This window comes from Oncorhynchus clarkii, chromosome 12, assembly GCF_045791955.1.
Source record: "Oncorhynchus clarkii lewisi isolate Uvic-CL-2024 chromosome 12, UVic_Ocla_1.0, whole genome shotgun sequence".
Lineage (NCBI taxonomy): Eukaryota > Metazoa > Chordata > Actinopteri > Salmoniformes > Salmonidae > Oncorhynchus > Oncorhynchus clarkii.
The window spans coordinates 101,268,493-101,281,324 of record NC_092158.1 but is presented as its reverse complement, the minus strand read 5'-3'; the positions used below and the strand labels follow the sequence as shown (position 1 = coordinate 101,281,324).

Sequence of the window (12,832 nt, the reverse complement as noted above, 5' to 3'; positions counted from 1 at the left end):
CAGACTAGCGGCTAGTTGACCAACTGATATCTGATGTCGGTTATTATCATGCTAATAAATCAAGATTATGTCAGTTGGAGCTGCTCTCCACTCATCATTCACGAGACAAATTACCCTTTATCTATGAACATTGATTCACTCAGTTCGTTTGAATTTGTTTGTATGTCTTTGTTATGCATGGTTTCGTCTTGTCAGTAAATTATTTCACTTGAGAGGGAAAAACATCGTTTTTTTCTGTCGCCTGCTTCAACTATTTCAATTTCCAAGGTCCTTGATGTAAAGACTGCTACAAATACCTAGATTACTCAATAATTAATCACCAACATGTAAACCATCAGGTCTTCATAATATGACATCGATATCATTGCCTGGCTCTTACGCTGTAAAATAATGGCAAAAATGCGTCTTCCTCTCTGTTTTTGGTCTGAGCTGTCAGTTAGAGAACTACACTTCCCAGAAATCCATGCGAATAACAGTTATGTTTGACCCTGTGTGCCACCGGTAGAAACCATCACGAGTTCGCTTATGATTTTAGTCATGTGTTTATCTTAAAGTTCCCTCTTTACGTCCTCACTCATCTCTCCTTATCTCCTTTTCAAAACCCATTGGAGGAGATGGTCAAAGGGGCGGGACCTCTGGATTTCTCCTCCAATGGGTTTTCAGAAGGAGACGAGGAGAGAGGATGCGAGGCGGAACTCATTGAGAACCTCCCATAGGAAGCTAGAATGAGAGGTGGTTAACCAGACACAACTGCAAAATAAAAACTATCTCACTGATTGAGAGAGTGGAGAACTACCGCGAGTAAACATGGCCAATATCACGAAGAAAGTGTCGTGGTCGAGCCGGGGTGACGAGTCCGGTGGCGGCGAGAGAACCCCACTTCTCAACGGCTCCGAAGAAGTCCGGTACACCAGACAGGTAGGGCTAGCATGCTAAACTAGCGACCACAAGCAGAACTGTCTAACGCTGCCGCTATGTGCCAGATAGGTATCCATGATGTTTTCTAAGAGTAAAACATTATGTTATGTTTTGCTATGAGATTAATGTTTAAAAAAAAAAAAACGTTTGCCCCGTTTGTGGTTTGTTGAATGCAAGCGTTTGCAAATGCTGCTAACAACAACAACAACAACAACAACATCATGCAAACGTCACAGGATGGAGTTGGAAGATGCTTTTCAGACAAGCACGTTTTTAGAAGTTTAAACAAATCGATGCCCATTTTAACAATATGCCAAAGACTGGCAGACCTAAGAAAAATAGCTACAGAAAAAAAGTAAACCAGAGTTTCAGAATAGAACCTTAAGTTAATAACAAACACTGAACTCCGACTATTAAGGTAATCAGGGAATCAGCCTTTAATTAAGCCTGTAGATTCTGCTCGTTACGTCATTCACCACTTCCTATTAAGTTACACAGGCATTATGACTTGAGTTAGTACCGCTTAATGCATGTTACGTAAATTACACAGGCATTAAAGCAAACATGTTCACTTGAGTTAGTACAACTGACTGCTAATGTTAATACGTGTTACTTCAATTACACAGGAATTACACATGATAACTGAGCTGTTAGTACTACTGAATGTTAATACCTGATAACTGAGCTGTTAGTACTACTGACTACTGAATGTTAATACCTGATAACTGAGCTGTTAGTACTACTGAATGTTAATACCTGATAACTGAGCTGTTAGTACTACTGACTACTGAGCTGTTAGTACTACTGAATGTTAATACATGATAACTGAGCTGTTAGTACTACTGAATGTTAATACATGATAACTGAGCTGTTAGTACTACTGAATGTTAATACATGATAACTGAGCTGTTAGTACTACTGACTACTGAATGTTAATACATGATAACTGAGCTGTTAGTACTACTGAATGTTAATACATGATAACTGAGCTGTTAGTACTACTGACTACTGAATGTTAATACATGATAACTGAGCTGTTAGTACTACTGAATGTTAATACATGATAACTGAGCTGTTAGTACTACTGAATGTTAATACATGATAACTGAGCTGTTAGTACTACTGACTACTTAATGTTAATACATGATAACTGAGCTGTTAGTACTACTGACTACTGAATGTTAATACATGATAACTGAGCTGTTAGTACTACTGACTACTGAATGATAATACATGATAACTGAGCTGTTAGTACTACTGAATGTTAATACATGATAACTGAGCTGTTAGTACTACTGACTACTGAATGTTAATACCTGATAACTGAGCTGTTAGTACTACTGACTACTGAGCTGTTAGTACTACTGAATGTTAATACATGATAACTGAGCTGTTAGTACTACTGAATGTTAATACATGATAACTGAGCTGTTAGTACTACTGAATGTTAACACATGATAACTGAGCTGTTAGTACTACTGAATGTTAATACATGATAACTGAGCGGTTAGTACTACTGACTACTGAATGTTAACACATGATAACTGAGCTGTTAGTACTACTGAATGTTAATACATGATAACTGAGCTGTTAGTACTACTGAATGTTAATACACGATAACTGAGCGGTTAGTACTACTGACTACTGAATGTTAACACATGATAACTGAGCTGTTAGTACTACTGACTACTGAATGTTAATACATGATAACTGAGCTGTTAGTACTACTGAATACTACTGAATGTTAATACATGATAACTGAGCTGTTAGTACTACTGAATGTTAATACATGATAACTGAGCTGTTAGTACTACTGACTACTGAATGTTAATACATGATAACTGAGCACAAATTATGTCAATTAGCCTATCAGAAGCTTCTAAAGCCATGACATCATTTTCTGGAATTTTCCAAGCTGTTTAAAGGCACAGTCGATTTAGTGCATGTAAACCTCTGACCCACTGGAATTGTGATACAGTGAATTATAAGTGAAATAATCTGTCTGTAAACAATTGTTGGAAAACATTACTTGTGTCATGCACAAAGTAGATGTCCTAACCGACTTGCCAAAACTATAAGTGGTTGAAAAACGAGTTTTAATGATTCCAACCTTAGTGTATGTAAACTTCCAACTTTAAATGTACTTTTTTCCACAGACATAACACATGTTCATTTAGTGATGCTAAATGTTAGCTAGGCCTACATGTTTACATTGTAGAAACCTATAAAATATGTTTCTAATTCTCTGCGCTGGGTCATGTGTTTGGTCCGTAGTTGTCCGGGGAAGGTGGGATGTTTCACATAGGCAGACTGAGCACGGTGGATCTGGAGGAGGATATGACGTCAGACGAGGTAACGTTCAGCTTTCTATCAATGTGACATCTCGTCTAGCCTAACACTCTGACCCAACTGGCTACAGCCTAACACTCTGACCCAACTGGCTACAGCAGCCTAACACTCTGACCCAACTGACTGCAGCAGCCTAACACTCTGACCCAACTGACTGCAGCAGCCTAACACTCTGACCCAACTGACTGCAGCAGCCTAACACTCTGACCCAACTGGCTGCTACAGCCTAACACTCTGACCCAACTGGCTGCTACAGCCTAACACTCTGACCCAACTGGCTGCAGCTTAACACTCTGACCCAACTGGCTACAGCCTAACACTCTGACCCAACTGGCTGCTGCAGCCTAACACTCTGACCCAACTGGCTGCTGCAGCCTAACACTCTGACCCAACTGGCTGCAGCAGCCTAACACTCTGACCCAACTGGCTGCAGCAGCCTAACACTCTGACCCAACTGGCTACAGCAGCCTAACACTGACCCAACTGGCTGCTGCAGCCTAACACTCTGACCCAACTGGCTGCAGCAGCCTAACACTCTGACCCAACTGGCTGCAGCAGCCTAACACTCTGACCCAACTGGCTGCTGCAGCCTAACACTCTGACCCAACTGGCTCCTGCAGCCTAACACTCTGACCCAACTGGCTACAGCAGCCTAACACTCTGACCCAACTGGCTGCTGCAGCCTAACACTCTGACCCAACTGGCTCCTGCAGCCTAACACTCTGACCCAACTGGCTACAGCAGCCTAACACTCTGACCCAACTGGCTCCTGCAGCCTAACACTCTGACCCAACTGGCTGCAGCAGCCTAACACTCTGACCCAACTGGCTGCAGCAGCCTAACACTCTGACCCAACTGGCTGCAGCAGCCTAACACTCTGACCCAACTGGCTGCAGCAGCCTAACACTCTGACCCAACTGGCTGCTGCAGCAACCTAACACTCTGACCCAACTGGCTGCTGCAGCAACCTAACACTCTGACCCAACTGGCTCCTGCAGCCTAACACTCTGACCCAACTGGCTGCAGCAGCCTAACACTCTGACCCAACTGGCTGCAGCAGCCTAACACTCTGACCCAACTGGCTGCAGCAGCCTAACACTCTGACCCAACTGGCTCCTGCAGCCTAACACTCTGACCCAACTGGCTGCAGCAGCCTAACACTCTGACCCAACTGGCTGCAGCAGCCTAACACTCTGACCCAACTGGCTGCAGCAGCCTAACACTCTGACCCAACTGGCTGCAGCAGCCTAACACTCTGACCCAACTGGCTGCAGCAGCCTAACACTCTGACCCAACTGGCTGCTGCAGCAACCTAACACTCTGACCCAACTGGCTGCTGCAGCCTAACACTCTGACCCAACTGGCTCCTGCAGCCTAACACTCTGACCCAACTGGCTGCAGCAGCCTAACACTCTGACCCAACTGGCTGCAGCAGCCTAACACTCTGACCCAACTGGCTGCAGCAGCCTAACACTCTGACCCAACTGGCTCCTGCAGCCTAACACTCTGACCCAACTGGCTGCAGCAGCCTAACACTCTGACCCAACTGGCTGCAGCAGCCTAACACTCTGACCCAACTGGCTGCAGCAGCCTAACACTCTGACCCAACTGGCTGCAGCAGCCTAACACTCTGACCCAACTGGCTGCAGCAGCCTAACACTCTGACCCAACTGGCTGCTGCAGCCTAACACTCTGACCCAACTGGCTGCTGCAGCAACCTAACACTCTGACCCAACTGGCTGCTGCAGCCTAACACTCTGACCCAACTGGCAGCAGCAGCCTAACACTCTGACCCAACTGGCAGCAGCAGCCTAACACTCTGACCCAACTGGCTGCAGCAGCCTAACACTCTGACCCAACTGGCAGCAGCAGCCTAACACTCTGACCCAACTGGCAGCAGCAGCCTAACACTCTGACCCAACTGGCTGCTGCAGCAACCTAACACTCTGACCCAACTGACTGCAGCAGGCTAACACTCTGACCCAACTGGCTGCAGCAGCCTAACACTCTGACCCAACTGGCAGCAGCAGCCTAACACTCTGACCCAACTGGCTGGTGCAGCAACCTAACACTCTGACCCAACTGGCTGCTGCAGCAACCTAACACTCTGACCCAACTGGCTGCAGCAGCCTAACACTCTGAACCAACTGGCTGCAGCAGCCTAACACTCTGACCCAACTGGCTCCTGCAGCCTAACACTCTGAACCAACTGGCTGCAGCAGCCTAACACTCTGACCCAACTGGCTGCTGCAGCCTAACACTCTGACCAGTTCGGACACGTCGCAAAATAAATTTAGAAATCCATGTTATTCAATTATTGTTGTGTTTACACTGCTCGCGCACGCCAACGAGTGTCTGCGACACCAAGGGCTAAAATAGAGCTCATTCCTATTTCTGACGCAGATCGTGCTGAAATCCTGCCTCTCCCACTCCCAGGTACCCACGTGCCATCTCCTCATTGGTTATACCCACGTGGGTAAAGACGAACTGTTTTGCCGGTCGTCGTGGTAATATTATGAAAGTTTAGATGCCGATCACCATATAAGTTCAAATATGAAAATGCTTGGAAGGAGGAGAGATGACTAGAAACGATTCGGTTGGCCGTTTTTTATGTGTGGATTAATTGTCGAAGTAGAGGACCTTGTGCATTTCTGGTAAAATAGCAACTCAATGTTTTATATCCCAGGACAAATGAGCTAGCAACAGCAAGCTAGCTAAATAGGACAAATTAGCTAGCAAGTGCAAGCTAACTAAATAGGACAAATTAGCTAGCAAGTGCAAGCTAACTAGCAAAATTGCCATACATGTTTTAATGCTTTTCCGACCTGTCCCCAAATGAATGTTTGTTTTGATATTTTAACCTGCGTGTCGTGAGCGCGTTTGGTCTGATCATCTGTGTCGAAACGCCTTCCAAGTGACGCCTTATTCAAGTAAAGAACTAGGTCCTCGTAGTCATGACGATGGAAGGCGTTGGGACACAGATGATCAGACGGTATGATCCCCCCGTAGCTTCACAGCCTTAGAAGCGTCTGACTGTTTCTCCACTCAGTGAAATACACCTTTTAGGGCCGATACCAGGTTATCGCAGTATTATTTTATTTTTGCCATGGCAAAAAATGAAAACACGAAGCAGACCAAAACTCTTTGGTCCCTTTTCAAAACCTGCTATTTTATAAAATATGTGGTATTTCTTGGAAAATACATGACTCTCTGGATGACAACATAATGATGGTTGTTTCCAACATCAGGGCTGTTTTCCTAAAGAAGTTATTTATTTATATATATATATGAAGGTCAGCTGAGTGTGACAGTCTAATTCCAGTACAGTGCTTCAGGCCTACTAAAATCTGGGGAACAAGTTGTGGATCTAGCTAGTCTATTAATAAACACGGCCTCTAAATAGAACAATTGTGTGGTCTTAATACTTCCTACAAGCCTGACTGTAATCCACTGGTCTACAAGCCTGACTGTAATCCACTGGTCTACAAGCCTGACTGTAATCCACTGGTCTACAAGCCTGACTGTAATCCACTGCAACAGGTCTACAAGCCTGACTGTAATCCACTGGTCTACAAACCTGACTGTAATCCACTGCAACAGGTCTACAAACCTGACTGTAATCCACAGGTCTACAAGCCTGACTGTAATCCACTGGCCTACAAGCCTGACTGTAATCCAGTGGTCTACAAGCCTGACTGTAAACCACTGCAGCAGGTCTACAAGCCTGACTGTAATCCACTGGTCTACAAGCCTGACTGTAATCCACTGGTCTACAAGCCTGACTGTAATCCACTGGTCTACAAGCCTGACTGTAATCCACTGGTCTACAAGCCTGACTGTAATCCACTGGTCTACAAGCCTGACTGTAATCCACTGGTCTACAAACCTGACTGTAATCCCCTGCAGCAGATCTACAAGCCTGACTGTAATCCACAGGTCTACAAGCCTGACTGTAATCCCCTGCAGCAGATCTACAAGCCTGACTGTAATCCACTGGTCTACAAGCCTGACTGTAATCCACTGGTCTACAAGCCTGACTGTAATCCCCTGCAGCAGATCTACAAGCCTGACTGTAATCCACTGGTCTACAAGCCTGACTGTAATCCACTGGTCTACAAGCCTGACTGTAATCCACTGGTCTACAAGCCTGACTGAAATCCCCTGCAGCAGATCTACAAGCCTGACTGTAATCCACTGGTCTACAAGCCTGACTGTAATCCACTGGTCTACAAGCCTGACTGTAATCAACAGAAGCCTGATTTTAGCAGTCTGAAAACGTGGATTTAACCATTGCAAAATGACCTGACAGTGAATAAAACAACTAACCAACAGCCGGTCTGAGTCATGGGCTTTGTAAAGCACGAGTGTGGGAAATCCATGCCCAGTTTTAGTTCCACTTCAAGCTATTCCTGTGTTTGGCAAACCAGCCCTATTCTGTTAATCTATCGGTCATTCTGATTGGTCCTTCTCCTAGTGGGGGGGGGGTCGGGTGAAGCTTTCTCCCCTGGGTTCTGAAATGTTTTGTCCAAGGAGATATATTTGAGTGGACTGGTACATTCTAATGACTTGATTCTATCCGAAATACACAGCGACAGGATGGAATACTTGTGTGTACCTCCCAGATTGTGTGTACCTCCCAGATTGTGTGTAGATTGTGTGCACCTCCCAGATTGGTTGTAGATTGTGTGTACCTCCCAGATTGGGTGTAGATTGTGTGTACCTCCCAGATTGGGTGTACCTCCCAGATTGTGTGTACCTCCCAGATTGGGTGTAGATTGTGTATACCTCCCAGGTTGGGTGTAGATTGTGTGTACCTCCCAGATTGGGTGTAGATTGTGTGTACCTCCCAGATTGGGTGTAGATTGTGTGTACCTCCCAGATTGGGTGTAGATTGTGTGTACCTCCCAGATTGGGTGTAGATTGTGTGTACCTCCCAGATTGGGTGTAGATTGTGTGCACCTCCCAGATTGGTTGTAGATTGGGTGTACCTCCCAGATTGGGTGTACCTCCCAGATTGTGTGTACCTCCCAGATTGGGTGTAGATTGTGTGTACCTCCCAGGTTGGGTGTAGATTGGGTTTACCTCCCAGGTTGGGTGTAGATTGGGTTTACCTCCCAGATTGTGTGTAGATTGTGTGTGTACCTCCCAGATTGGTTGTAGATTGTGTGTACCTCCCAGATTGTGTGTACCTCCCAGATTGTGTGTACCTCCCAGATTGGGTGTAGATTGTGTGTACCTCCCAGGTTGGGTGTAGATTGGGTGTACCTCCCAGGTTGGGTGTAGATTGGGTTTACCTCCCAGATTGGGTGTAGATTGGGTTTACCTCCCAGATTGGGTGTAGATTGTGTGTGTACCTCCCAGATTGGGTGTAGATTGGGTGTACCTCCCAAGTTGGGTGTAGATTGGGTGTAGATTGGGTTTACCTCCCAGATTGGGTGTAGATTGGGTTTACCTCCCAGATTGTGTGTAGATTGTGTGTGTACCTCCCAGATTGTGTGTAGATTGTGTGTGTACCTCCCAGATTGTGTGTACCTCCCAGATTGGGTGTAGATTGTGTGTACCTCCCAGGTTGGGTGTAGATTGGGTGTACCTCCCAGGTTGGGTGTAGATTGGGTTTACCTCCCAGATTGGGTGTAGATTGGGTTTACCTCCCAGATTGGGTGTAGATTGTGTGTGTACCTCCCAGATTGGGTGTAGATTGGGTGTACCTCCCAAGTTGGGTGTAGATTGGGTGTAGATTGGGTTTACCTCCCAGGTTGGGTGTAGATTGGGTTTACCTCCCAGGTTGGGTGTAGATTGGGTTTACCTCCCAGGTTGGGTGTAGATTGGGTTTACCTCCCAGGTTGGGTGTAGATTGGGTTTACCTCCCAGGTTGGGTGTAGATTGGGTTTACCTCCCAGGTTGGGTGTAGATTGGGTTTACCTCCCAGGTTGGGTGTAGATTGGGTTTACCTCCCAGATTGTGTGTAGATTGTGTTTACCTCCCAGGTTGGGTGTAGATTGGGTTTACCTCCCAGGTTGGGTGTAGATTGGGTTTACCTCCCAGATTGTGTGTAGATTGTGTGTGTACCTCCCAGGTTGGGTGTAGATTGTGTGTGTACCTCCCAGGTTGTGTGTAGATTGTGTGTGTACCTCCCAGGTTGTGTGTAGATTGTGTGTGTACCTCCCAGGTTGTGTGTAGATTGTGTGTGTACCTCCCAGGTTGTGTGTAGATTGTGTGTGTACCTCCCAGGTTGTGTGTAGATTGTGTGTGTACCTCCCAGGTTGTGTGTAGATTGTGTGTGTACCTCCCAGGTTGTGTGTAGATTGTGTGTGTACCTCCCAGGTTGTGTGTAGATTGTGTGTGTACCTCCCAGGTTGTGTGTAGATTGTGTGTGTACCTCCCAGGTTGTGTGTAGATTGTGTGTGTACCTCCCAGATTGAAAACATGTGTTGTGATATTGTGTAGAGATGCAATAAAAAACTATTTTAAATGAAAACGTGTGAATTCTAGTGATGGGGGGGATTTGATGGGATATTACTTTTGACGATATCAATATCACAATATTATTTTTGTGCTAGTAGGGAAGCTCTGACATGGTAGGAGAGCTCTGACATGGTAGGAGAGCTCTGGCATGGTAGGAGAGCTCTGACATGGTAGGAGAGCTCTGGCATGGTAGGAGAGCTCTGGCATGGTAGGAGAGCTCTGGCATGGTGGGAGAGCTCTGGCATGGTGGGAGAGCTCTGGCATGGTGGGAGAGCTATGGTGGGAGAGCTCTGGCATGGTGGGAGAGCTCTGACATGGTGGGAGAGCTATGACATGGTGGGAGAGCTCTGACATGGTGGGAGAGCTCTGACATGGTAGGAGAGCTCTGACATGGTAGGAGAGCTCTGGCATGGTAGGAGAGCTCTGGCATGGTAGGAGAGCTCTGGCATGGTGGGAGAGCTCTGGCATGGTGGGAGAGCTCTGGCATGGTGGGAGAGCTATGGTGGGAGAGCTCTGGCATGGTGGGAGAGCTCTGACATGGTGGGAGAGCTATGACATGGTGGGAGAGCTCTGACATGGTGGGAGAGCTCTGGCATGGTAGGAGAGCTATGGTGGGAGAGCTCTGGCATGGTGGGAGAGCTCTGACATGGTGGGAGAGCTATGGTGGGAGAGCTCTGGCATGGTGGGAGAGCTCTGGCATGGTGGGAGAGCTCTGACATGGTGGGAGAGCTATGGTGGGAGAGCTCTGGCATGGTGGGAGAGCTCTGACATGGTGGGAGAGCTATGGTGGGAGAGCTCTGGCATGGTGGGAGAGCTCTGACATGGTGGGAGAGCTCTGACATGGTGGGAGAGCTCTGGCATGGTAGGGGAGCTCTGGCATGGTAGGGGAGCTCTGGCATGGTAGGGGAGCTCTGACATGGTAGGAGAGCTCTGACATGGTACAACAAGCTCTGACATGGTAGGATAGCTCTGACATGGTAGGATAGCTCTGGCATGGTAGTGGAGCTCTGGCATGGTAGAACAAGCTCTGACATGGTAGGAGAGCTCTGGCATGGTAGGGGAGCTCTGGCATGGTAGGATAGCTCTGGCATGGTAGGAGAGCTCTGGCATGGTAGGGGAGCTCTGACATGGTAGGAGAGCTCTGACATTGTAGAACAAGCTCTGACATGGTAGGATAGCTCTGACATGGTAGGATAGCTCTGGCATGGTAGTGGAGCTCTGACATGGTAGGAGAGCTCTGACATGGGAGAACAAGCTCTGACATGGTAGGAGAGCTCTGGCATGGTAGGGGAGCTCTGGCATGGTAGGATAGCTCTGGCATGGTAGGAGAGCTCTGGCATGGTAGGAGAGCTCTGGCATGGTAGGGGAGCTCTGGCATGGTAGGAGAGCTCTGGCATGGTAGGAGAGCTCTGACATGGTAGGAGAGCTTTGACATGGTAGGCGAGCTTTGACATGTTAGTAGAGCTTTGACATGGTAGGAGAGCTCTGACATGGTAGGAGAGCTCTGGCATGGTAGGAAAGGAAACCTGGTAAATCCTTTGGTTTTTATTTGTCCCAATGCGGTACCATGGACACATATCCATCCACCTTGCATGATTTCTGAACGGCAAAGGAATGTAGGAGATCGACTTTATTCAGGGAGAGCAACACCTTTCATTAACTAGTCACCGCTTGCTGTTCAGTTGTAGGCAGTTCAGTTGTAGGCAGTTCACTATGCTGTGATCGAAAACGTTGCATGTCTGGTCATGTGAAACACGCAAAAGAAAATAAATGAATGTGCCGGAAAACGAAAACAATAATTAGGTTAAGTGGTGGATTTAGACTCCTCGTTATCACACATTACATGGGACGTGCAAATTCACCAGCAACATGCTCTCTCCTTTTTAGTTGTAAGGACATTTGACTGCGACCAATCACAGCTCACACAACTTGTACCCTGAAGGTGGGACATACCGCAGACTGCGTTTTCCCTGTCATCGCTGGCTTTGTGACTGACAGGCACCTATCCTATCAATAGATCTCTAGGAGATGCATGTCATTCAGTCTAACGGGAGAGGGCTCGAAGGATTAGCGGATGGAACGGTTTAAAGAGATACTTTCGGGAAGCCCTTCATCTACTTCACCAGAGTCCGATGAACACGTGGATACCATTTTTATGTCTCTGCGTCCAGTTTGAAGGAACTTGCTAACTAGCATTAGCACAATGACTGGAAATCTATGGTAACTGCTAGCATGCTAGTAGGTACCTATAGACTTCCAGTCATTGCATTAATGATAGTTAGCATTGGCTCCTCTAACTTGCTTCATTCTGGATGTAGAGACATATTAAAAGGGGTATCTATGAGTACATCTGACTCTTGGGGAAGTGGAGCCAAAATCCCGACGAGTCACTTTTTAAATAAAAAGTAGCCTAGTTTTTATTAGGAAGTAGAAATAGTAACCGTGCGATTTATACGATGGCTGGCGCTCATGGAAAACACTGCAAATGACACCATACTATCCCCTATATATAGGCCACTGCTTTTGGTCACTGCACTATGGACACTTGTCTACAGTAGTGCACTATACAGGGAATAGATTTTCCTGTTAGGATGATTTGGATTTGCCTGTTTACGTTGTGAGCCTGAGGGTCAGAAAGAATCTGATGATTGTGGTGTTGTTCTGCAATGATCCATAATGGTGTTGTTCTGTAATGATCCATAATGGTGTTGTTCTGCAATGATCCATAATGGTGTTGTTCTGTAATGATCTTTAATGGTGTTGTTCTGCAATGATCCACAATGGTGTTGTTCTGTAATGATCCATAATGGTGTTGTTCTGCAATGATCCATAATGGTGTTGTTCTGTAATGATCCATAATGGTGTTGTTCTGCAATGATCCATAATGGTGTTGTTCTGCAATGATCCATAATGGTGGTGTTCTGCAGCGATCCATAATGGTGGTGTTCTGCAGCGATCCACAATGGTGTTGTTCTGCAATGATCCATAATGGTGTTGTTCTGCAGTGATCCATAATGGTGTTGTTCTGCAATGATCCATAATGGTGTTGTTCTGCAGTGATCCATAATGGTGTTGTTCTGCAATGATCCACAATGGTGTT

General features: G+C 46.4%; 2 protein-coding genes across 2 annotated transcripts in view; one reads left to right on the top strand and one right to left on the bottom strand.

Moving 5' to 3' along the window:
• The window catches only part of LOC139421752 (NLR family CARD domain-containing protein 3-like), a 1,082,035-nt gene that overhangs the window by 534,140 nt on the left and 535,063 nt on the right, over positions 1-12,832 (bottom strand). The window lies entirely within an intron of this gene.
• Positions 692-12,832, top strand: part of LOC139421714 (H(+)/Cl(-) exchange transporter 7-like) — a 64,838-nt gene continuing 52,697 nt past the window's right edge. Inside the window, exons 1-2 of the mRNA XM_071172828.1 lie at positions 692-918; positions 3,193-3,270. Coding sequence (XP_071028929.1) covers positions 808-918; positions 3,193-3,270 — 189 coding nt within the window. The 5' untranslated portion in view covers positions 692-807. The remainder of the gene's footprint in view (positions 919-3,192; positions 3,271-12,832) is intronic.